The sequence below is a fragment of the Sus scrofa genome, chromosome 6 (genome assembly GCF_054392235.1).
Source record: "Sus scrofa isolate SSC_HxYL_T2T_F1_AM1 chromosome 6, Sscrofa_HxYL_maternal_Yorkshire_Landrace_v2.0, whole genome shotgun sequence".
Classification (NCBI taxonomy): Eukaryota; Metazoa; Chordata; class Mammalia; order Artiodactyla; family Suidae; genus Sus; species Sus scrofa.
Genome location: NC_139388.1, coordinates 133,380,411 through 133,406,549, shown reverse-complemented (window position 1 = coordinate 133,406,549; position 26,139 = coordinate 133,380,411). Strand labels below are relative to the sequence as shown.

At 42.8% G+C, this 26,139-nt stretch overlaps 1 protein-coding gene across 5 annotated transcripts in view; it reads right to left on the bottom strand.

Annotated features, from left to right (window-relative positions):
• The window catches only part of LPAR3 (lysophosphatidic acid receptor 3), a 156,041-nt gene that overhangs the window by 119,194 nt on the left and 10,708 nt on the right, over positions 1-26,139 (bottom strand). For 3 of the 5 annotated variants that reach the window (XR_014804742.1, XM_084957928.1, XM_005656117.3), the window contains exon 2: positions 11,765-12,521. Coding sequence is in view for 3 of the 5 variants with exons in the window: in XM_084957928.1 (XP_084814054.1) it covers positions 11,765-12,500 (736 nt within the window). In the remaining 2 variants the exon portion in view is untranslated. 5 annotated transcript variants of the gene reach the window in all.

The following is a 26,139-nucleotide window of genomic DNA, read 5'->3' as shown; positions in this document are numbered from 1 at the left end:
CTTCCTCTCCAGCCCACCTTCCATCCTCTTCTCACCCCATCAATACCCCAAGATCTCTCCACTGCCACAGGAGGCAGCCCAGCTGCGAGCTAAAGACTGACCATGGACCGATTTAATTGGGATTGCATGGACTTTTAACAGAAGTTGGATCATCCAGCTAGCCACAGATGCCACTGCTCCCTGCTGCCTTGTTCCACCCCGGGCCCAATCAGCACACCAAGGTGTTCTTCTGAGTCTCCCTAGACATTCAGCAATAAAGTCTATGCAGTCTTAAGATTCAAGGTCTTCCAGTCACTTCTCAAGCCAGATGGCCATCACCATGCAAACCTCTTATTCCAGAAACCTGCCTGTTCTGCCTCCCTCCTTGCTTTCCCAGCCCTGGCATTGTGTCCCTAGATGCACGCATGCCTATCTCCCACCCTATCTTCTCCCTGCCCCACCTCCTGTCTGTAAAGCCCTGCCCCCTCCTCTCCCTGGACTTGCCTCTCTTGCAGATTTTTTTTTTTTTTTCCTTTTAGGGTTGCACCTGCAGCATATGGAAGTTCCCAGGCTATGGGTTGAATCAGAGCCATAGCTGCCAGCCTACGCCACAGCCACAGCAATGCCAGACCCAAGCCATATCTGTGACCTACACCACAGCTCACAGCAATGCGGCTAGTATCCTCATGGATACTAGTCGGATTTGTTTCCACTGCACCACAACAGGAACTCCCTCTTTTGCATATTTCTTTGCTCCTTTAGTTATCTTTTGGTGGGTAAGACTCATATGTCTTCAGCTAAACCTATAAGCCATTCACAGGAAAAGCCACACAGAACACATCTGCTGCTGTATAATCTATCTCACACATGACCCAACAGTTGACTCAAACCTTGGCCATCTCCTGATGGCCAAGCATAAAACATCAGAGCAAGCACAGAGTCATAGCCTTCAGAGCAGAGGCCATGTCTTATAGTTAGTACACTGCCTAAGCTCAGGTAGCCACTCGACAAATGCTTATGAGGGGAAGGTACGAACAGCAGAAATCTCTTCTCAATCAGAAAACGTAAAGGATAAAACAGGCACACTCTTGGGCAGTAAACTCTCTGATCTGATGGAAATAAACAACCCTTGCTGTATATCACAGCCACTTGGGCACCCAAGGACAGGTGTATTTTACCAAGACAAGAAGAGGGATCTGTGAGAAGAGGCAGGAACTAGGAAATCTGGAGCCCTGGCCCCAACACTAGCAATGATTTACAAAATGAACTCAGATAAACCTCTCAGCAGATACTGTGTCTTCAGGGTATTGGACTCTTTCCTTCTCATACTCCACAGAGCTATGATATCAATCTCGTGGGGAGGGAGGGAGAATGGGTGCCTAGACTGGAGAGACAACCATCAGGGCAGAGAGGAAGGGTGGTCCTCGTGGTACCCACTCCCCCCCAGTTCTATCTAGTTTGCCAGCCCTTTATCCCAGCTTCCGTGTTGCCCCCTAGGTCTGTGACAAGCTGTGATTCCAGCAAACGCCCTTTACACCCAATTCCCACCCAAAATGTGTGCTTTAGCCATGCACTGAATGCAGTCCCCAGCAGAAATGGAAGGAGGAGGGAGTGGGATGGACTGGGAATTTGGGGTTAGTAGATACAAACTATTGCATTTGGAGTGGATAAACAATGTATAGCACGGGGAACTCTATCTAGTCACTTGTGATGGAACATGATGGAGGATAATGTGAGAAAGACAATGTATACATAAAATATTATGACTGGGTCACTTTGCTGTACAGCAGAAATTGATCCAACATTGTAAATCAACTATAATAGAAAAAATAAAAAACTCTAAAAAAGTACAAATGATGTTAACATGGATTTAATGCAATTCTACCACGGATCGGCATATGCCACATTATTTCAGGTGTTCAGTTAGCCAGGTGGTGGTGTGCAGGTAATAACCACATTCTCCTCTGGCAGAAGTCAAGGCCCTAAGAGAGGGCATTAAGGAGTGCTGGAATCTAAATGTTCCAGGAAGCTAGGTGCTGGTGAGAAGGTTGGATGCAGTTGGGTAATGAAACTTCTCTGCTAAGGGAAACAAGTCAGAGAAAGACAAATATTGTAAGGATCACGTATATGTGGAATCTTAAAAAATAATAATAATGACAAAGGTCGATTTCATAGAAAAGAAATAGAGCAATAGTTGCCAGAGCCAGGAGAGGAGTAATGGGAGATATAGGTCAAAGGGCACACATTTTCGGCTATGAGAAGTACAAGTTCTGAGGACGCAAAGCACAGCATGATGATGATAACTGATAACACAGTACTGTATACTTGCAAGTTTCTGAGAGTGTATCTTAAGCATTCTCACCACACACAAAAAGAATAGAGGTAACTATGTGAGGTGATGAATGTGTTAATTATCTTGATCTCGGAAATCCTGCCACAACATATATGTATATCAAATCATCATGTTGTATGCTTTAAATATATACAATTATATTTGACAATTATTTCTCAGTCACGTTGGGGGAAAAAAAAGCAAAGAGGCAGAATTTGAGTAGTGTTTCTGTACTTTGCATTCAGGAAATATTTAATCATGGTTCCAGCTGAAGAGGAAGGTGTCAGATTTCTAACAGATGGAAAAAACAGAAAAAAAAAAAAAAAACCCAATTCTGAAGGAAGGAGTGTGATGAGGAAGTAAAAGAAGCTGAATGAATTTAGACAAACAGAACCAAAGGGTATGTGGGGGAAACGGAGGCAGGAAGAAGGCAGAGCAGTGATCACACCAAAAACAGAGGCAAAGATTTGGAAAAATGACCTTTGAACTGACTGCAAAGGAAGGCAGCTAAAACAGCAAAGCAGGGGGAAAAAAAGGAACCAAGAACCAGGCTTGAGATAACAAAGGGCTACATACAGCAGAGGCAGAAGGGGATGGACAGACTCCTAAAAATGTGAGGTGAGACATCAAGAAGTGCAGTTTGAAAAGGTGGGATGGAGTGGCATATGGTGATGGGATTTTTTTTTTTTTTTTTAATTTGAAGCTACCTTCCCTTAATATCAGACATTGAGGTTTTCTCAATCGCCAGGGTCCCCCTCAGAATGGAGGGGTCTGTCACACTGTATTGTTGGGGGTAGCACTGGGGAATAATTACATTTGGGGGCTCATTTATTTACAGCTAGCCTGGAAGCAAAAGCCCCTCTCCCAGAGGTCCCTGCTGCAATGTCATGAAGCCTATAGGAAAAATGGTCTGCAGCAAAGGTGCTCCTTTGATTAGTCATTTTCAAGACAAAAGTACAAACACCTCTGGACAAAATGTACTGAGTATTAGTGCCTGGATGGCTTGACTCTGAAAAGAATTAGTCATTCTGATATGACTGCACAGAAACAAGAGAACTCTTGAGTGCCAAAAATCTGGTCATTTCACTTAGCATTTCTTAAGGCAAAGTTTTAACTTTAAAAAAAAAAAAACAGATTCTTTGATTACGAAGGTATGCAAGGCAGCAAACACTGAAAGCAGGCTTCTGTGATGTAGAAGCCATTACAAGGTCACAAAAAACTAAAAACAAATGTTTCAGAATTCCAGGAGTTAGTTTCTCTTGATTCCTGGTGAGTATGTGTGTGTGTGTTTACGTTTATGTGTGTATGTTTTCCTAATTATTTTCAGACGAATGGCATATTTCCCAATCCTAGTAAAGATGGCAATTGTACTTAGCTAACTAGGAAGGGTTCATTAGCAAGATGGGGACAGTTTCTTTTTCTTTTTCTTTTTTTGGCTGTACTCATGGCATGCAGAAGTTCCTGGTTCAAGGATCTTACCCGAGCCATAGCAGCGACCCAAACCACTGAAGTGACAATGCTCAATGGCAGATCCTTAACCTGCTGAGCCACAAGGGAACTCTGGGGAAAGTTTCCTAGGAGGAATGTCTTAAACAGCTCTACATACAAGATGTTCATGCTGTATTGCAGGATTCTTATTAAGCTCAAACTTGATGGTCAGGGTCTCACAATGTTTTATTCATAAATGATGCAAGAGCAAAATGAATTATTAATGTGAAGATAGGAATCATTAACAGAACTTCTCTGGGGCTGTGAGATGAGGGTGGTAGCGGGTGGTTTATAGGGACTGGCAATGCAAGCACAGAGCTTCTCAAGTCTGTTGTGACCCATGTTCAGATTGGCTTGGGTGTCCAGGAACTGAGCTGATGCATTTGTCAGCTGTTGGGTAGCCTCTGCAAAGCACACTCAGTTAGTTTCCTCCTGTCCACAGTATAAAACCTGCCATCATGATGGCACCAAAAGTAGGCCTCTAGACCCCACCTCCACAGTACCTGCAACATTCCTGGGAAAACAAAGGCACTCTGCCTAATTACAGAGCTATTACTCTTAGCACTTACTCTGTAAGTTGTTCTGTATTTTCTATGTGTCAAGCACTACACTAGGTACTTTATGTGCATTATCTCATTGTATCCTCAAAATCTGGCCAGCCAGAGCTACCAATATGATTCCCATTTTACGTATTGGGAAACAGAGAGGTCATGTGAATTTCTCAGGGTCACACAACTCAGAAGCAGCAGAGCCAGGATTTAAATCTGGCCTCCTCCCTATTCCAAAGCCCCTACTTCACCATTGACTTTAATGAAATAAAGTTGGAAGAATGTGGAGCTGTCATTCCCCAGGCAATGTTGTCATAACTGTCACCACACTGAGGATCTTTAAAACAAATCAAGAGCAAGGTAAACATCGAGAGATCAAGTGACTTTATAGAAATAAACTGAACTAGAAGTCAAGGCAGATACAAGTTATAAACCTTATTACGTGGGCTGAAGCTCTTCTAACCCTATCACTTTTAAGAGGCTGCTAACCTTGAAAAATGGGGTTCTTGAACCAATCTGCTTGGATTTGAATCTCAGCTCTGTTAATCTTGAGCAAAACACTGCACCTCTCTGGGCCTGGCTTTCCTGAAAATAATAGCAAAACCTCCCTAGTTTAAATAAAATAAAACATGTCTCAGAACTATGTATAGCACACAGTATTAACTATTATTTTTACCCATGTGGTTCTATGGGCAAGATGCTTAGGTCCATCCAAGTTTCCTCATCTATTAAGCAGATCTTCAGAGAGTTGTTGAGGGTTAAATGAGATAAAGCCCTAAAAAAAAATGTAAAATGCAGACCTCCTTATAACAGGTACTTGGAAGATGTTCATTTGTTAGCCATTACCCCAGATCACGTACCCTTCTGAGACCTCAGGTTCCCACACTGTGACATGGGATACCCGCGCATTCCCATGTCATGTTTACCTCCCAGGCATGTCACGGCCAGAGGCTGCCAAATGTCAGGCTGCAGATAAGGAAACCTGTGTTCTCCTCCTAGTTCCAGCTTTTGAAAAGCCATCTAACTTCTCCAAACCTTAATTACCTCATTCATTCCTTCTATTATAACCTCAACCAATGTGTTCAAGACAGGGCACTACATGTTAGATCTGCAAAGACAGAGAAACAATGTACAGATCACAACTTCAAAGACTGTAACACCCTAGTTCAAAATAAAGGCATATAAACAAATGGAATGAGCTGATGGAGGAATCAACAAGAGAGTGGCCAAAGGAGGGAGGAATCCGACTTATCTAGGTAAGGTAAGAGAGGTCCTTGAGTTGAGTCTTACAAGATGAATGGGAGTTTCCCAGGCAGAGTGAAGAGGAAAGGTATTCTAGCAAAGACTTAAGAGATGCAAAGTGAGGAATTGTAAATAATTACTTAGAGCCAAGTATTGCATGCATCTAGGAGAGTGACAGGAAAACAGGGTAGTAGTATCTTCCCGCCTACTCTGCAGGATTTCCAGGAAACCAAATAAGGACGATGTATTAAGACACTGAAAAAGACAATGTCACAGAAATGTTGTGTATGACTATTAGTGGTATTCTAATGTGGTTCATATGGCAGAATTGCTATGCATGATTATCAGCAGTACTCTAGTGTGGTTCATATTGCCCTAAATTCACACCCATCTCATAGCATGAGAACTCCAGGTCCTGTTTCTTCTCTTACCAGCACTTTGCCCCCCTCCCCTTTCCCCTGGGAGAAGGCAAGAAGGATTCAGCATTGGTCTAAGTGGAGAGGTGGGAAGGAGAAATAAGAAAAACATCCAGCTCTTTTTTTCTATGACCAAAGACATTCTCAAAGTCCCTTAACTTTAATGCTGCTTATATATATTTTAAAGCTCAGTCCTTATTGGCCAAAAAAGTTACCTTGCCCTAAGACCAGGGATTTTTCAAGTGTTCTTCACTATAACCCACAGGGGAAAAAAAAAAAAAGTTATACCATAATCCGGTACAAACACACACGTTATGAAACAATATGCTTATACCTACTACATGCAATGTACTCTGATCTTTTCTTTTCTTTTCTATTTTATGTCATTAACAAAAGTGTCACTTACAATCCCCTAACTGATTTCATTACTTGCTAACAGGTTGCAATCTGTAGTTTGAAAAGTACTATTCTAAGAGACTGAAAGGTTTATGAAAGATTTCAAACGTATGGTTCATAAATCCCTTAAATCTTTCTTTTGTATTTCAAGGTATTGCAAAATAAAAGAAATAAAACATCCTGTGGGCAGAATTCACACAGTGTATTGTTTACCAATAAATAAGGGTTTCCACACAGGGTATCCTGTGTGCTTGGTTGCGGCACCTGACTAGGCTGGTTGACAAGTAAATTTCAACATACAGGTGTCTCCCTTAGGCAGGACCTTGGTGCCCTGTGGAAAGTAGGATTGTATGTCTCCAATGCATTTTGGATAAGAACATGCAATAAGTAACCTGTTTCATGTAAAGGGCACATTACACATCTCAACCTAGAAGCGAGAAGCATTCTGCCTTGAGGCTGCTGAAATGGGAACACAATGCCTTATATGCCTTTCCAGTCATGCACAGATGTAAAATTCACACCACTGTTATCACCACCACCACCTCTGTCAACCAAGAAAGAATCTGCTCTCCATTCAGCTCTGTATGCTATTTGTGTTAACAATGTCCTAAAGCTGGAAAGAAACACAAAGGTCTTCTGGTCTACCCCTCTCCTTCCAAAGAAGATGGCCAACTAACTCTTCTGGCTCATAGTTGAGTTATTTCCCTTTGTACCTCAACATGCATCTGTGCTACTGCACAAACTTTAGATGTTTTTACCATCACACTCCTGATGATACTGTTCCTACTACTTGGCTTTCCCTCCCGCCAATACAAATCCCACCCATCCTTCCAGATCACAGCATCCCAAGCTCTCCAAGAAGCCATCTCCAAACTCAACATCCTTTCTTCCTTCTCTGAAATGAGATTAAGCTCAATGAACTTATGCAGCCCTTTGCTTTATAGATGCGATTTAACAGACAGTTGATATGTATCTATTGATTAACTTTCTAATACTTAAAATAAGTTACATTTATAAGAAACTTTCATCTTAAATTAACCTTTCCTGCAAAATACACATCAAGGAGTAAAGAGAAAGGTATAGCATTTTACCATGAAGATATTTAAATCAGGTAATCATTAAAGAAATGAGTATTAAGGAGTTCCTGTCGTGGTGCAGTGGTTAATGAATCCAACTAGGAACCATGAGGTGTGGGTTCGGTCCCTGCCCTTGCTCAGTGGGTTAACAATCTGGCGTTGCCATGAGCTGTGGTGTAGGTTGCAGACGCAGCTCGGATCCCGCGTTGCTGTGGCTCTGGTGTAGGCTGGCAGCTACAGCTCCGATTTGGCCCCTAGCCTGGGAACCTCCATATGCCATGGGAGTGGCCCAAAGAAATAGCAAAAATACAAAAAAAAAAAAAAAGAAAAAAGAAAGAAATGAGTATTAAGCTATTAATTTCCACATCCTCAGTAACTACAGTGATGGTAGATGCCAGTCCTGTTGATTTTTCTAAAGCATATAATGTCATATGAGAGATACCTGTATTAGGCAACTGAATTCTTTTTTTTTTTTTTTTTTAGGGCTGCACCTGCAGTATATGGAGGTTCCGAGGCTAGGGGTCTTATCAGAGCTGCAACTGCCAGCCTATGCCACAGCCACAGGAACGTGAGATCTGAGCCTCGCGTGCGTGCATGCACACGACCTACACCACAGCTCACGGCAATGCCGGATCCTTAAATCACTGAGCAAGGCCAGGGATCGAACCCCCTTCCTCATGGATGCTACTCAGATTCATTTCCACTGAGCCAAGACGGGAACTCTGGCAACTGACTTCTTATATGTATCAGATAGAATGACCGAGGGGCTTCCTTCCTAAGGAATACCATGAAGATGTTCTCATGGAAGGGTATTCTGTCCTTTGATACACAGTCAAGCCAATGCACTCTTGTGTTGGCTTTGGTTACTTATTGTCACTACAGGATTACTGAATTTTATAGCTTGGAAAGAATTTAAAGATTACATATTCAACTTCAGATGAGGAAATTTAACCAAGAAAAGGTGAACTAATATGCTTCAGATCACCCTTGTAGAAAATCACAGAGGTGGGGCTAAAATCTCGATCAGTCATTCAAAGAAGGCAGGAGCTAGAAATCTAAAAACGTCAGCCTACCTAGCTCTTTGATTTCATTTCCCCTGTTCCCAAACTTCCTGTCTTCCCCCAGATCTGTCTGTCTCACCACTGAGGAACTTCCCCCAGGTCCTCCATACCAAACCAATTCCCCAATGCTGCTTCATCTTGAAGCCATGACTTCTCTTATCCTACCTGGCAATTGCACTGTTTCTTTTGGTTTTGCCCTATGCAATACCATACCTGCCCAAACCACACAACTCTTTCATTTTAAACTCTTTCATATGTTCCAGACAAAGCTGCATACGAAACCAAAGCTAGTGACCATGATGACTATCTCAGAAAAAGTCCTAGTTTCTACACTTAGGATGACAGAAGTTGTTTCCTTTTTTTTTTTTTTTTTTTTGTCTTTTCTAGGGCCGCACCTGTGGCATAAGGAGATTTCCAGGCTAGGGGTTTAATCGGAGCTGTAGCCGCTGACCTATGCCAGAGTCATGGCAATGCTGGATCCAAGCCACATCTGCGACCTACACTACAGCTCACAGCAACTCTGGATCCTTAACCCACTGAGCGAGGCCAGGGATAGAACCTGCAACCTCATGGTTCCTAGTCGGATTCATTAACCACTGAGCCACAGTGGGAATACCCTGTTTCTCTTTCTTCTGCTGTATATAATACAGAACACGCTGAAAGAAGAAAGTTTTCTCTTTAATCAGGCAGGTAGTTTCTCAAGACAAACAGCCAAGCAAATGATAATGGTTGCAAGCTAAGCAGGGAGAGTACAGAGGGTTCATTGCCACCACCAGTAAAAGTTAAAAACATCAATAGCTCTAGCTCACGAGTGGAAAATCGGATTCATGTGACCCCTCCTTTTCTCATTCTTGCCTATGTTCTTGTCAAGATCTTGAAAGAAGAATGAGGTGGTCAAAGACAAAGAGGAAGCCAGTGAAAAGTCCAAATAAATGAAAATTAGGTATAGAGTGTGGTGATAAACAAGCGGACTCCAGCGGCCATCTGTTCAGTCATGGTCCTGCCTGTGACTGAGTGACTTTGGGCATACTGCTGAAACCCTCCACTCTCTTCCTCTGGGAAGGAGATGACAGTAGGTCTACCTCACAGAGTTGCCAATGGGATTAAGTAAGTTAATATCCGTTAAAACACTTAGGACAATGCTTGATGCATATTAAACCCTACCTAAATATTTGTTGACTAAAATAAATCCTCAGTTTGAAATTATTTTAACAGTCATACTATGTGTTTGCTGATCTCCAAATCTCACTAGCAGTTTCAGGACCTAGAGACATCATACCAGACTGCATAGGCCCTGAATCTTCTATCGTGAATTGTTTCCCAATAATTCATTTTATAGTTCCTTCACAATGGGAATTTTTTTGTTTTAATTTTATTATTATAGTTGATTCACAATGTTCTGTCAGTTTCTGCAAAGTGACCCAGTGTCTCTCTCACATACACACATACACATTTTTTCTCATATTATCTTCCACCGTGTTCAATCACAAGTGATTGGATATAGCTCCCTGTGCTGTACAATAGGATCTCATTGCTTATCCATTCTAAATGTAATAGTTTGCATTTACTAGCCCAAAACTACCCGTCCATTCCACTCCTTCCCCCTCAGGCTCTTGGCTACACTAGTTTTGGTATTCTCAAGGTCACCAAAAAAAAAGAACCACTCTGCTAAGCCCAGTAAGACCTCCCCTGACTCCATGTCCCAGGAATATTAACATTGCTGATAAACCTTTTCCCTCTCGTGGCTCCTAGGGCACCATGCTCTCCTGTGTTTTCTGGCTACTTTTTTTCTCGGGCTCTTTTGCCTGTAGCTCTCTGCCTTCCCACCCTCCCTACAGGTGCCCTGATGCTCATTCCTCTGTCCTCTTCTCTCTTCCATTCATCTCCACTGTGGGCTCATCCAGTCTTGTGGTTAAAAGTACCCTTTTTCCCCCAAATATAGATCTCCAGCCCAGACCTCAATTGTGAGCTCTTAATTCAATAACTCACTGAGATGTTTAATAAAATTCTAAGCTTAGCCAGTCCAAAACCAAACTCCCAACCTTCCCCCCAAATTTCTTCTGTCTTCCCCATCCCTGCAAATGATGCGTTGCACTCTCTCTCCCCCTCCCACCTTCCTTCACATCACCAGTCAGCAAATTCTATCACTCCACCTGCTAAAAACAGCATTCAGGGGAGTTCCCGTTGTGGCACAGTGGAAAGGAATCTGACTAGGGACGGTGATCCTGGATTCGATCCCTGGCCTCGCTCAGTGGGTTAAGGATCCGGCATTGCCATGAGCTGTGGAATAGGTCAAAGACACGGCTCGGATCCTGCGTTGCGGTAGCTCTGGGGTAGGCCAGCGGCTGCAGCTCCGATTAGACCCTCAGCCTGGGAACCTCCACATGCCACAGGTGCAGCCCTAAAAAGACAAAAGACAAAATAAATAAATAAATAAATAAAAACAACATTCAGAATACAACCTCTGGTCCTAGTCATCATCTGTGTGAAGTACTGGAATACTCCCTTAAGCAATTCTCTGCTTTTGCCCTTGACCCACTACAGTGTTTTCACAAAACAGCAGCCAGAGAGATGCTACTAAAATGTAAGTCAGATCATGTCATGTTAAAATGTAAGCCAGATCATGTCACCCCCTGGTTCAGAACCTTCCAATGGCTTCTTCTCCCACTCAGAAAAGCCAAAGTCCTTACCATAACTATGCAGCACTGCAGACTCACTCCCACCCCACCCCATCAACTCTCTGACCTCAGCTCCTCCTACTGGCCCTCCCTCCCCCACTCCACTCCAGCCACACTGGCACTCACTGCATCTTCTGCCTGGAACACTCCCCTCCCCCCACCCAATGTGGTTCGCTTGCTCCCCACTCTCACAGCTCCACCCAGAAGCTCAGAAGTTGTCTTCTAGACAAAGCTGCCCTTGACCAGGCTTTTTAAAACTACAAACTATACTACACCGGCTTAGCACTCCTGCTTAATTTTTCCCCATAAGACTCCTCCATATCTTATTTCACGAGTTTTATAATAAAATTTCCTATAACATTATTTTGTTTGACCCCATTGGAATATTTCGTCATCCCCTATTAGAATATAAGCAGGCAGGGTGGGTGGAGATTTATGCTTGTTCATGTTCAATGCTGCGTTCCTATGACCTAGTACGTGCAGACAGCGGATGCTCAATAGATATTTGCTGAATGAGTGGGAATAATGGCTCACTTGGTTCCTCTTACCTAAGACAGCCATCACCGTCTTCATTAGCTTCATGGGTGTCCTCCGGCGGCTGATGGACCCACTCATATGTGGAGACAAGACACTGGTTTTCCTCTTCACGTACATGTAGATCCGCAGGTACACCACAACCATGATGAAGAAGGTCACTAGGTTGGACACAGTCCAGAAAATGAGGTAACTCCTGCTGTAAACGGGGGCCAGGGAAGAGCAGGAAGAGATGTCACAGAGGCAATTCCAGCCCAGTGTGGGGACAGCTCCCATAAAGATGGCGATCACCCAGACGAACAAAATGAGCAGCGTCACCCTCTTTTTGGTCAGGTTGCTGTGGATCCGCATACTCGTGACTGACATGTGCCTCTCCACAGCAATAACCAGCAAGTTGGTCAGGGAAGCCGTTAGGCTAGTATCCAAAAGCCCCTGGCGGAGAAACCAGCGGTTGATGGTCAGAGTTTTTGTAGCTGGGCCAGTGTTAAACATCAGGTATACATAGGCAATTCCAGCAAAGAAATCTGCAGCAGCTAGGTTAGCCAACAGGTAGTAGAAGGGGAAATGAAACTTTCTGTTTTTGATCACTGCTGCGATGACCAGGGAATTAGAAAAAAAGATAAACAGGCAGAAAAATGTTCCGACACCCAAAACGATGACAAGCTTCGTTCCTGTCCACTCATCAACAATGTCATTGTTGCTCCTGTTATAAAAAAAGTCGATCTGCTTATCATAGTAACATTCATTCATTGTGGAGAAGAACTGAACATCCTAGAAAGAAATTCAAAGAAGAAATAAATATCACTCTTTGCAAAAACCAATCACTAAACCAATTGCCATTGCTAAGCCCCTTGTTCTGGTCAATTCCTGTTAATCCTTTAGATCTCAGCATAAATACGTCCTTTGCTCCAGGACTCTAGCCCCTCCCATCACGGCATTTACCTCTCATCAGCCATTGTTGTCTGTTTCCCAGGTTGGGTGCAAGCTCAGTGAGGGAGGGTCTGTGTCTATTTTGTTCACCATGATAACCCCAGGACCCACCCGCCCTGGCTGCCTCAAGACCGGCATGTGCTAAATGGTTGGCTGGCTGGTTGGCTGAATGAATGAATAATCATGGAGGCAGAAACAGATGAAATATTCTGAGCCTGTAATTATCCACTCTGCATTGACAACAATTACAGCATCCCACATTAATGCCTTCTCTGGTGGTCTCTACCTCATTTCCTGTTTATAGGTTCTTTTCATTAATCAAAGGCAGGTGGATAATGCCAGGCACATTCTTGCCAAGATAACAGGTGTGGGGTTAGTATTCACAAGACCAAATAGCTTCCCCAAGAGATCAGTTTCCCCCACTTCTGATTCCACTCCTGGGTCTCCTTTTAGGTTCAAGCTACAATGACAACACTCACTTGTTAAGTATGCGATCCAGGGCCGATGGCTTTGGTCTCGCTCCCCCTTCCTTATCTTTTTGTTCACTTCTTTCTTATTCTCCTAATCCAAACTGTACCCATGAGAATTTGTATACTGGATCTTCCACCTCAATCACTCTAAGTCAGTAGTAGAAGACCAGGCCTCTGTGGGCAAGACTAGGATCTGGAGTCCCAGGGTACATGTTGGAGTATGAGAGCTGGGGTATCAGGCAGACAGGTAAGAAACTAATCTAAGGACAAAGGTGAGGGATACTGGCTCAAGAGGGGCTGGGCAGGGGCTCTAACGATGCCCACCCATCTATGCCTGTTGGGAAGACCAGGTGTTCTGCTTTCCAGTGCTCTGGTGATAGCCATGAAGTGTCCAATCAATAGAGATGGGGTTAAAGGCCAGGAAATCTAGCTTCTGGGGAGAATAACCATGGGCTCTTCTCTCAAGAAATGAGGCTATAATTTTTTTTTTTTTTTTGCTGAACACCCAGAGGCCCAGCAGGCTCAAGGACCAAGGAGTCCCTTGGTGGGAATGAAGTGGCTCTGACAGCAAAAGTTTAGTAGAAATTCACAGTTTTGAAGGCTCTTATAAATTCTGCAGAGTAATGCCACATCCAGAGTCAGGATAAGCAATCAAATATCAATGTGAAGTAGTATAAACCAGAAATTTATAGCAGACTGTCTTCTTTTTAATTTATATTTTAATGGTGTAATGATGTTTTTAAGTGAATCAGACACCTGCTTCTCCATCATAAAAATGGAAGGTAAAATATCATTTTACGTGCTTAAAATAAACTGGGAGTGGTCTCAAGAGACAAATGGTTCTAGTGCCTTTCAATCACAAGGAAAGGGGATTCAATTTTTAATAATGACAAGATAAAAATCACTCTTTTTGGAAGACATTCACCAGCCTTTAGCTCCTAATATCAGATAATTCCATACAACAGGCCAATATATCTATACTATATCATGATAATTTTCCCAAGTTAAAAATATAGATATGTATGATAATTTTAATAGCTTCATAATATTCCAAGATATGAATATACCACCCTTTATTTAACTAATCTCTGACTGTTGGATATTTAGGTTGTTTCCAATATTTCACTTCTATAAGCAAGGCTACAATCTTATATATTAATCTTTACATACTTGATCAATTATTTCCTTAGGATTAATGCATGGATTTCACTGATGAAGTAAAGACTATAAATTTATTTAAAGGTTCTGATATATATTGTTGAACTGCCCTTGTGACAGATTGTATTTCCAATCCCACCAGCTACATGTGAGAGCTGAATAAAAGATACTAATCTAGTGAAATTCAATTTTAATATCCAAGGAGAAAATGCAGCTTTCAACAATATTGAAAGTATATAGAAATTCAAGACAAAAAAAAAAATCCAAGAACCACATGAGAAATTTTAATGATTATGTGTCCTTTTATGTGTGCAATTATTATGTGTCCTTTCACTGAAAAATACTTCATGTATTTTATTTTGCTATATGCTCTAGATAGCTAAGAAAAATATATTTCTACTTTCAAATTATATTATCCTTGATTAACTTAGTTTATCTAGGATTAATATGTCAGAAAAATGCAGGAATTAACATACTACCAAAAAACTTAAAATTTAAAAACTTTCATTTTAGTTTAATTTTGGTTTTAAATTCAGTTGCCTTTGGAGTCATATGATGCCCCAAAACCTCAATGATTCTTACATCAAAAATCTTCAAATTCAATTTTCTCCCATCAAAACCAAACTGGCATATTCTTAAACATATTTCAGCAAAATTTGTCCTGAGAATAAGAAGTGGTTTTGTCTTACAAAGTTGAAAACCACAGGAAAATCATGATTTACCAGAACTCCCAGCAACGAACTCTCTACCTCCCAGCCTCGAATTCTACTTTGGGGAGAAACAGACAATGAGAATATAGAGAGAGTTCATATGGGGTAAAAAAATATTCCACAGGATGTAATATTATACAGCCATTAAAATCATGTTTACCAGGAAGCTATAGTAATATGAGAAAAAGCATATGCCATTATTTTATTGTAAGTAATTATATATACGTGTGTACATATACATATTTTATATATTTATGTACATACATGTAAACACGTATAAATATGTGTGTATGTCCTGACTATTTTTTTAAAATACAGAGAAAAGATAAGAAAAAACCCTCAAAAGTGTAAATTGTTAAGAATGGTAAAACTAGAGGTCATTTTTTAATCTTTCCATTTTTTTATACTCCACATTTTCTGTAATAAATAAACAGACTTTTAAATGCTAGTTTACAAATTCTTAGAAGCACACATTCTACTTAACCCTTTTTTTAATGACCACAACACTGAAAAATCAGAATTAATGCTCAAAGGAAAAGCCTCCAGGATTCACTTACATTCATTATTATACTCTTATGAGCACAGCACACTTCAGAGTTTTCCAGTGATAACACAAATAAAATGGTTTGTTATTTAAAACTTCATGTAACCACAAAACCTTATATGCTGACAAGTGGCCAAATCAAGGCATCACTTTTCCCACTTCTCCAATAAAGCACTTCCTAGGACAATCACCCCAAAGCCCCCAAAATGAACAAACTGGAAGTTTTGCAAATGAGTACTTTTGATTTTTTTCCTCTGCCATATGCCACCAAGCTCAACAGTCCCCAGTACATATTAACTACAAATCACCTTATTCTCTTCACTGGAAATTACCAGAAACTTTAGCAAGTTTTATAACAAATGATCGACTTATTTCTCAATCTCTCTCAAACCTTAAAATATGATTCTGTGATCCAAGCTTAAACATACCCTCTCTGACCAGTCCCAAGCAACTCCCAGGTCTCACTGTCAGAGAGCCCTGTTTTCTGTACCACTTCTTACATATTTGGTGTACAGGTCTTTGTCCATCCCCCATTGCTAGACCATCTCACTCCAGCAAGACAGGAACCTTGCCTTTTATACTCAGGTCTGTAGCATCAGTATGTTGTTCAAGGAACAAATGAAACTCCATCCTACACCATCTCTCCCCTCACTAAAATGAAAAGGTTCAGTTAAATGCCTTTGCGACTTACACATCACCCACTAAATACGCCCAACAAAGTCCTATGTGCTCTTGGATTGGTTACTTAGTATTTTGAGGTCATTATTACTATTTTTAATTGCTAACATTGAGCAATTACTTTGTGCCTGTGTTGGACAAAGTATTTTATGTGGGTCATCTCATTTAATCCTCCCTGGCCTCAGGTCACACAGCAAGTAAGTGGGAGACCCTGGCTTCTCTCTAGGCAGCTGGGCTCCCAGGCCTGCAAAGGGATCCACAACACTATATTTTCTCTCCACAGACAATGAAACACCAGGCAGACCAAGAACTATAGTCATACTTAAAATAATCATGGAGTTACCAAAATGGAATGATCCTATCAAATCACGTTTGAAGACTGTCCTGCACTATTAAAAAAACTTGGGCATTCTAAATGGCCTTTGGGTTTTTATTTTATTTTAAAGGTCCCCAAAAGTACAGAAAAGGCACTTTTCTTCCTTCCTTCCTTCTTTCCTTCCTTCCTCCCTCCCGTCCTATTTTGGCCACACCTGCAGCATGTGGAAGTTCTTGGGCCAGGCACTGAACCTGCACCACAGCAGTAACCTGTGCCAACAGGTGACAACATCAGATCCCTAATTCACTAAGCCACCAGGGAACTCAAAAAAGGCATTTTTCTGAAAATATATTTTCAAATTTCATGTTAAGCAGGCCACAAAATAAGGCTAGTTTAATGTTGCTATACTTTAATTCTGCCAAATCCCAAGCTGTTCTATTTTCTTTTTATACTAAAGGTTTAGAGGGTTTGAATAGTTCTGACCCAGAAACAAAAGATATTAAACTTTGGAACTATTACCACAACTTCAAACTTCAGTAATTTAAGACTTCATAAAATGATGGTTTAGAAAGGCTATATGTGGAATCCAAATGAAAACTTCATGAGCAAAGCTTTCATTTAGACTCTCCCAATCTTGATTCTCCAAAAAAACTGACCAGCCAGCCCATAATGTGGAAACAATTATGAAAATTAAGATTTGAAAACCACTCAAGCAGCTTATTTCAAGCTACATCTTACAAGACTCGTTGCTGCTGGCCTTTTCGCTGGCTTTCAATACTTTCTTCTCCTTAGGATGAAACGGGGTGTGTCCTAAACAAGACCAATAGGTACTGTGTGTAGTTTCTTTTGCTGTGGTCCACAGTTGTAGAAGTGTCCTCTGTTCCCTGGAAACTCTGGCCAGATGGGAGCTAGAGGTTAGGCTAGTTGATACGCTAATGGCCAGAAAGGAGACCACTCCTGCATAAGCCATCACGTTTGCTCACTGAATTCTTTTTAATAATTCATGTTAATGGCGAAATTGGGATAGCATGGGAGACTGACATCTACACATGATCCCTGAAATTCGTTTTAGCCATTTGTTTCAAGGCCTTTGAGGGTGAGGTTCCTCTGCCCAGAAGCCTCTTCCCACATATACCCTCAGGGCTCATTTTCCAACCCCATTCCTATCCAGCTGTCATTTCATCAGAGTCCTTTTCCTGTAAAAGAGCACTTCACCCCTTCTGCTGCACTATCACCCTTTTCCATGCTTTATTTTTCTTTAGTCCATTTCTCACAACCTGACACTATCTACCTGAGGTTATGGGTTGTCTCTTCATGCATGTAGGAAGTCAGGGACTCTGCTGTGAAGCAGCATCCCCAGCACCTGGAACAAGGCCCAGCACACAGTAGGCACTCAGTAAATACTAGCTGAATGGAGAACTAAATGAAGCATCCTTGGGAAGCATCCTTGTGCACACATGCCCGCATGCACCCCTACCCTTTGCTCAAGCTGAGCATGGTTACTTCTGTTGCTGCCCACTTTCTAATTTGGATCTCAGAACCCTTTCATTTCCCTCTGGAGACTTGGCTCCAAGCCCTGCTGGCTGAGAGGTGTGAGGAGTGGTGTTTGCCACCCTTGAATAGCAGCTTCACCAGAACAAAGACAGGGTGGTCCAAAGGGCAGGCCCACAGGAGAGAACTTTCCTGCATCTATATGGACATCAGAAACTATGACTTCTCTTTGAACATAACTTCCAAAGAGAAGGAGACCCAATGGCCAAAGCTAGAACAATCCGAGCAACAAAATAAAGTAGGACTGGACGATAACCCAATGTATAACAACAACAACAAAAAATCTATTTGTCTATATTGATATAAATAAATGACTAAAAAAATAATAAATGAGAAAGAAGAGACAAATCTCCCTTGCAGAAGAATTCAAATAAATTATGGAGATCTTCCATCTAAAGGAAGGGAACATAGCTCCTACTCCTTGAGTGTGAACTATGCACGTGACTTCCTCTCAAAGAGCACCGAAGGAAAGGGAGAGGGGTCACCTTTCAGTGGAGAAACTTGACAAGCGTTGATTTGGCCAAGTGATCAAGGTCAGCATCAACAGTGACAAATCATGTTGCTGGTCTGAGTCCTTCATAAGACATGTTAAGAATGGCACTTTACTCTGTATGTAATCTTCCTTCCCCCAAACCCATAACTCCAATCTAATCTGAGAAAAGCCTCAGACAAATCCCAATTGGAGGACATTAACAAAACCCATCAAAATCATTCAAAAACAAACAAAAATCTGGAGTTCCCGTCATGGCGCAGTGGTTAACGAATCCGACCAGGAACCATGAAGTTGCGGGTTCGGTCCCTGCCCTTGCTCAGTGGGTTAACGATCCGGCGTTGCCGTGAGCTGTGGTGTAGGTTGCAGACGTGGCTCGGATCCCACGTTGCTGCGGCTCTGGTGTAGGCCGGCGGCTACAGCTCTGATTCGACCCCTAGCCTGGGAACCTCCATATGCTGTGGAAGCAGCCCTAGAAAAGGCAAAAAGACAAAAAAAAAAAAAAAAAAAAATCTGAGAAACCATCATAGTGAAGAGGAATCTAAGGAGATGTAACATCTAAATATAATGTGGATCCTGGATCCTGGAACAGAAAAGGAATGTTATTTAAAAACTTAAGAAAATCCGAATAGAGTTGGACTTGAGTTAATAATATTAATGTATCTAACTCATTAACTAACAAACAGACCATATTAATGTGAGCTGTTAATAATAGGAGGGGGACTGTGTGCAGGAGTCGGGGTGTCACATGGAACTCTCTATACTATCTGCTCAATTTTTCTGCAAATACAGAACTGTTCTATAAATAGATAAATATTGAAAACATATTTTAAAAAGAGGAAGGAGAGGGGATGTTACCAACCCTACTATAGAGTTTCAAAATGAATGAAGCTGGCAGGTTTCACAGGCAGCTATTTTACTCTTTGCTATGGTACAACACACAGAGGAGCAGCCATCTGCTGGAGATTCAACTTCAATAGATCTTGTCTATGATAGAGTATTGGGATCCTCAGTGTTCTTGGGTAAAGCTAATAGGTTTACTTTAGGGCTGCCTGTTAAGTGTAGGGCTCTTATAAATCTGCTATCCCATCTCAACACACTAGATCATTTCTCTTAAGAAAGCTAAACTCAACTGTGCCGAAGTATCATTACTCCGGCTCTTAAGAGGGAGAGGCAAACTCAGGCCCATAAAATTGTTCTGACGGCGAACCCCTGCTCTCCAGAGAGTAACAAGGTCCCGAAATACACCAAGTGCCTCTATTGGTAGCAAAGTTCTCAAGAGAGCAGCCTGGTGGCAGCAGAGGAGGGCAGGCAAACACACCAGGTGCGCTTGGGAAATGAGAAATTTCCGTGCTTTCAAGTCATGTTCAGTTCAGAGTGGTGACACGCAGGGGAAACTGCTACTGGAGCTCAGCAGAATAAATACATTATTGCTCCAGGGCTCCAGGGCACGTTTCTAAGCCCTGTAGGTAGGGAGGACCGCCTGTTGCATGTCAGCTGGTGCAACCACTGCTTTCTCTCTCCATCGAGTGGGCAGATTTATGAGAGGCCATGGTATATACACATAGCTTCTACCCTAGGACTTGTTTAATAAACAACTATAATCAAATGTATTGTTCCCCAGATGTCACTGGTAACCAAAGACTGCCTTAAACCTCTTGACTAAACAGGAAAGCAAGCTTGAAAACATACAGAACTAAACCAAATAAAAGAGGTGACACGTGGATTTTAGATGCTTAGCAAATTCCCTGACGTGGCTTATCCAAATACAATGTAAATCTTTAGTTGTGTTTGCTTTATCAATTGTATACAACTTTAATATCATCTAATTCATTAGACTAGAAAGATGGCCGATACATTTTGCCTTTTGAGCCTTTTTTTTTTTCTCTGTTTGGGCCACACCCATGGCATGGAGAAGTTCCATGGACAGGGATCGAACCTGAGCCACAGGTGCAACCCAAGCCACAGACTGACAACACTAGATCTTTAATCCACTGCACTACCAGGGAACTGGCTGAGACTCTTAAAAGTAAAAATGCAAATCAAAATGTTTAAAATGAATAATATTTATACATAACTCCGTATGTTCTATAAATAGCAAATAATCTTTAGATCATCATGTAATCACACGTTTGAAGGAGAAGAAAATGCCAAAATTTAAAGTATAGACATTCATCCTTGAAAGAAATATTTTTCTGTACAAAGACCTTACCACTTTGTGAAAATACATTTTGAGAAATTTCAGAGTTTCCACTTACGGCAAATGACTTCCCATGAATGAGATTAGAGTTTTTCCTTTCTTTCTTTCGCTTTTTAGGGCCAGAGCTGCAGCATATGGAAATTCACAGACTAGGGGTCCAATCAGAGCTACAGCTGCCAGCCTATGCCACAGCCACAGCAACGTGGGATCTGAGCTGCATCTGCAACCTACACTGCAGCTTACAGCAATGCCGGATGCTTAACCCACTGAGTGAGGCCAGGGATCAAACACATGTTCTCATGGTTACTAGTCGGGTTCTTTACTGCTGAGCCACCACAGGAACTCCGAAAATTAGATTTATGTTATAAAGTTCGCAACAGGCAAAATTTTGGTCCAAACTGTTTGTCCTAACTCAGCCATTCCCTGGCTCACTCCATTTCATGACCCAATCTCCTGATCTCGTCCTGAGAAGGATATTCAAGTGTCTCTTGCATGGTTTGTCCCAAAAATACCCTGCTGTTCACAGCAATAGGTCAATAGTGATTGGCAGTGACCCCTCCATACTTCTGGAAAGCACACGAGCCCTGGTTAGTGCCTGACTAAATCCTGAAACTCCATACAGGAAGGAAAATCATGTTTTCCAAGTGTGTGACTGTAGAGGGACATAGCTGTTTTAATGAAGGTGTCAAGGGTTCTAGCACCCCTGTCTTATCACTAAAGCTGGAGGCTCAGAGACATCCTGCCCCCTCCCTGATCTGTGCCTGTCTAGTAGTAAAACGGCATAACTGTGTAACGGTGAGGTCACAGAAATGTATATCAAAGGCATTTGAATGCTGTGCCTGACCGCATCCTTGGTCCCTCCACCTCCCTCTCTAGGTGCTCTTTTCCTTGTGGGACAGCATCAATCAACTTCCTTGTCCTCCAGCTCCCGCCAGGGGAGGTACAGCAAGCAATGGTGGGGTGGGGGTGGGGGGGGGCCGCAAGGCTGAGACATTGATTTCCCCAGCTCCCTCCCTGCCAGGTGGCTGTGGCTAGGTTAGGGCCTGGCAGGCAGCCTCCCTGTCTCCCTCCCCTTGGCTTTCAGGTTGAGGGGTGTGAACCAGCCCCTTGCCGTTTGGAGCTCTGTGTCATTGCACCATCTCGTGGTTTCCATGAACTCTGCCCTCCCCCAGTTATCAAGTTACCACCCCTACCTCACCCCCTCCAAGGTCAGATTAACTGTATCAGATTTCCTGCAGAACTCTGAGTAATATAGATATCATCTTAAAGAATATGGTAATAAAACAGTGTTATTGGTAAGATTTTAATGTTATGGATTTTCTTAAATCTTTTAGTAAGATCCTGTACACGTAAGATTTCCTGGCTAGAAATGTAACGACTCTCCAGAGAAGGAAAGAGGAATAAATCATACTCCCTCCCAAAGGTACCAGCCTATCACAATTCTTTGGATGCCTCCTATGCCCCCCTTATACACACCAGAATTCTAGCAAATTTCTCTACACACAGTAAATGATTCAGTAAGTGAGTGACTTACCCACAGTTGGGGGTGGGGGTTATATAAAATAAAGACAACTATGCTGGATTCCAACAGAGCCCTGCATGCTGGAGTCTACCCCATAGATGTCCTCTGTAATCCAGGATCGGCTCCAACGCTACTGTACTCTTGGTCTTGTAGACCATGGAAATCAATGTCATGGGCTTAAGTGTTCCCTGGGACCAAGGATTAGCCAGGTTTGAAAATAGACACCGCAGAGAAAGAAGCAGTATACTTTTCCTTATGGTGCCGTGAAGAGGGTGATGCTGGAGGTTGGGGGGAACGACACCTGAGCTGAGGGAGCACTGCCACTTGATGCAAGGCAATGCAGACCTGGGGCAAGGGCTGCCCTTTGGTGGCACCAGTGAGCCATCCTCTGTGGTGGCATTTCCAGTGGCAGAAAACGGAACCACTCTCCCAGAAGCTCGGCAGCCTGCAGCCTGGTGGAAATGCTCCAATGGCAGGTGATATTTTGGCCCTGAGGACATGAGTCAGACGAGTCTCTGAGTAGATAAGCAGCTTGGGGGGCTCAAGGCCCAGGGTGGGGAAGGCCTCAGGAATAAGCTTATCTCTGTTCCATCAGCAGCTGCACTGTATTCTAACATCCCTCACCTCTGTTCTTCCAAAATGAATACAAACAGGCTTGGGGGAGTTCAGAGGCAGCCCTGGCCTCTGGAACCCGTATACATGGACACAACTGAAACTTTCGGACATGTGTACATTATTCTTCTAAAGTGACTTTTTATTTACCACATTCAGACTCTCTTTTAGCCACTGGAGGGAATCTCCCCTGATACTGCACTGTAGGAACTTTCTCAGCATCAGCCTTTACCACCAGACTGTGATCTTCTGAAGGGCCCCCCACAGCTTCTTACTCACATTTGTGCACCCGATACCCAGTACAGGGACATGGAGTAGATGCACAATGGATGTCTGGTTCAGGTGTAGGCTAGTTTCAGTTCGCTGGTTGGAAGTAGAGGAGACAGAAATGTGATCCCACCACATGCAAAAATGCTGAGGTGATATGGAAGCAGAAAGAAAGGACAGGCTATTCTTTCCATAAATTTGCCTGAGACATACAACCATGAACCTCCTATGGCATTCAACATGCCATACTGAATATGTATCTGTCTTGACCTTACTTCTAAACCTACTGGGAGCAAAGCTGGTATCCTTCTGTCTGCCTATCTCACTGAAGCACAAACATAAAATCTTGCCTGAAATCAGCACGTAATAAAATACGTTCAATGTTATTGCATAATTCAATAATAAATCCTTTATTTTCCAGCCTCTTTGTCTTTAATTTAACTGTGGATGTTGACAAAGAGTTATTCTCATATTGAAACTCTCCTCCTGAGCCTCTGTGACTCCATTCTTTCCTGGTGCTTTTCCCACTCTCCCCAATATTTCTGTCTCCTGTTCTTCCATCCGCCTTGAAGTGTACATACTCCTACACTTGGTTCTCAGCCCTCTCTTCTTTTCCCTTTTTTTTTTTTTTTTTTTGGCTGCCCCTGTGGCATGTGGACATTCCTAGGCCAGGGATCAAAACCATGCCACAGCAGTGACAACACTATATCATTAACCACTAAGCCACCAGGGAACTTCTCTTTTTCTCCTTCTAAACTTTCTTCCACCCGAACTATGACGGTTTAAGTTACTTCCTCTATGAGGAGAACTCCTGAACAACCAGCTCAAGCCCTGACATCTCTCACACCCTCTGTCTCTCATGTTAAGGTCCCAAACTGCCTTCAAGAGACGCAAGAAAGTTGCCACGAGGGTAGCATGTTTGTAGGCTGGGGCATGAAACCTCCTTCAATGCAGCTGCTGGAATGAGGAATAAAGTTTGGGGGGCTGTCCTAAAGACAGCCTTCCTCTGAAACAGCCCACCTGTGACCTAACTCAAGCCACCCACCTTCTGATTGCCAGTCTGCCCTTTGAGATGGAAGAATCCAGAGGAGTCACCAAGGGCACTGGGGAGCCCTCAAATACAAGGTAACAGAATGAGACTCTTCTCCCAGAATTAGAGGTTTTTGTTTTTGTTTGTTTGTTTTCTAAATACCTGCTTTAATGTAGTAGCTAAAACCATGGCTGTCTCAGACCTCACTAGTTGTGGCAGAGCATTTGCAGAGAGGTCTGGCATGGGAGAGGCTTCCCCTGGCTCACACTGGCCAGAACCCTTTGTTCTCTCCTTCCAGCACTTTTCTTGGGCTTGTGGTAGACTGGGACCCCTTTTCTGATGCCCCCCTGGTCCTGACCACTGCAGTATCCACAGCCTTTATATCTGCCTCTGCCAAGGAACTCTGAATACAGCCTCGTAGATTCCAACTCCAAACCTAGATATGTGATTTCCGGATTTTCTCCTGAGAGTGGTTCTCGGCCTCTTCTCATGTGAACACCCCCCTTGTTAAGCCCACTGCACAACCAGCCTCCAACCTTCAGTCTGCCTAGGAGGACCAGCAGAACCTCAGACCCCAATTTCCAAGGAGCCCTGTTGTGAGTGACAGATGCTGAGCTCAAAGCAGTTCTTCTAACTCACCTGCCCACGATTGTCTATGGCCCTCGACTTCTCTCATAAACATTTCTCTTATTAGTTAGCCTTATGGTTAACTAACTGCTAAGTCGTGTTTTCCTTTTCTCATACACTCCATTTCCCAGCTTCCTTGACTTCTTGCTAATGGACTGTGAGCATAAATGAAGTATGAATACTTCCAGGTTAGCCCTAAAACACCATGTGTACCTCTGTGCTCTTTCACCTTCCTGCAAGCTGGAGCACAAACAGGCCTGTGATCCAACACCAAGCATTCAGGCCAGAGCAAAGCCCTGGAAGCACAAGGGCATAGTCCTGGGACAAGTTTCCATTAATGAGGTGAAATGAGCTTCCATTAATGAGTGTCCATTAATAAGCATAGTCCTGGGACAAGTTTCCATTAGTGAGGTGAAAATTATGAATAAACACCTAGAAATATATGTAACAATTGGATAGTGATGTGAAATATAGGTGCATGATCAGTAGAGTATAATCCAAAAGTAGTGGTCTTTGGTGCACTGGAAATAACACTGGTTTGTTTTGTTTTGTTCTGTTTTGTCTTTTGAGGGCTGCATCCACAGCATATGAAGGTTCCCAGGCCAGGGCTCATATTGGAGCCACAGCCCCCAGCCTACACTACAGCCACAGCAACGCCAGATCTGAGCTGGGTCTATGACCTGCACCACAGTTCACGGCAACGCTGGATCCTTAACCCACTGAGCGAGGCCACGGATTGAACCTTCGTCCACGTGGTTAGTAGTCAGATTCATTTCTGCTGAGCCATGACGAGAACTCCCAGAACACCGGTTTTTAAACAAAGGGAGTTTGAGAAGCACTGCCCTAGTGGAGGGCAGAGAAACAAGATGAAAGGAACCCTTCAAACTCAAACCACTTTGCAGGACTGTTAACAAGAGAGAAAAATAAACTTCTGTTGTCTTCAAATCACTGTATTTGGGGGGGGGGGGCTCTCTGCCTAAGAAGCCTGTAGCTCTAGGTGCAGGTGTTGGCAGGAACCACAGTGTGATCATGTGTTTGGCTGCTCCTTGCAGCAAGGCATTCCAAGAAAGAAGACGAGCTCGGGCAAGAGTTGTTTGTGAGTTTGTAAGCAAAGGTGGCAAAGAATAGGCAGCATCCAGAAGCTGGAGGCCTTGGAAGATTAGAAAAGTTAACAGTTTCTGTAACCCCAAAGAGAAGAAAATAGTATCACTGCTCACAGCCTTTCACAAAGGCCTGTTAATAAAACATGACATTGGAGGAGTTCCTGTCATGGCGCAGTGGTTA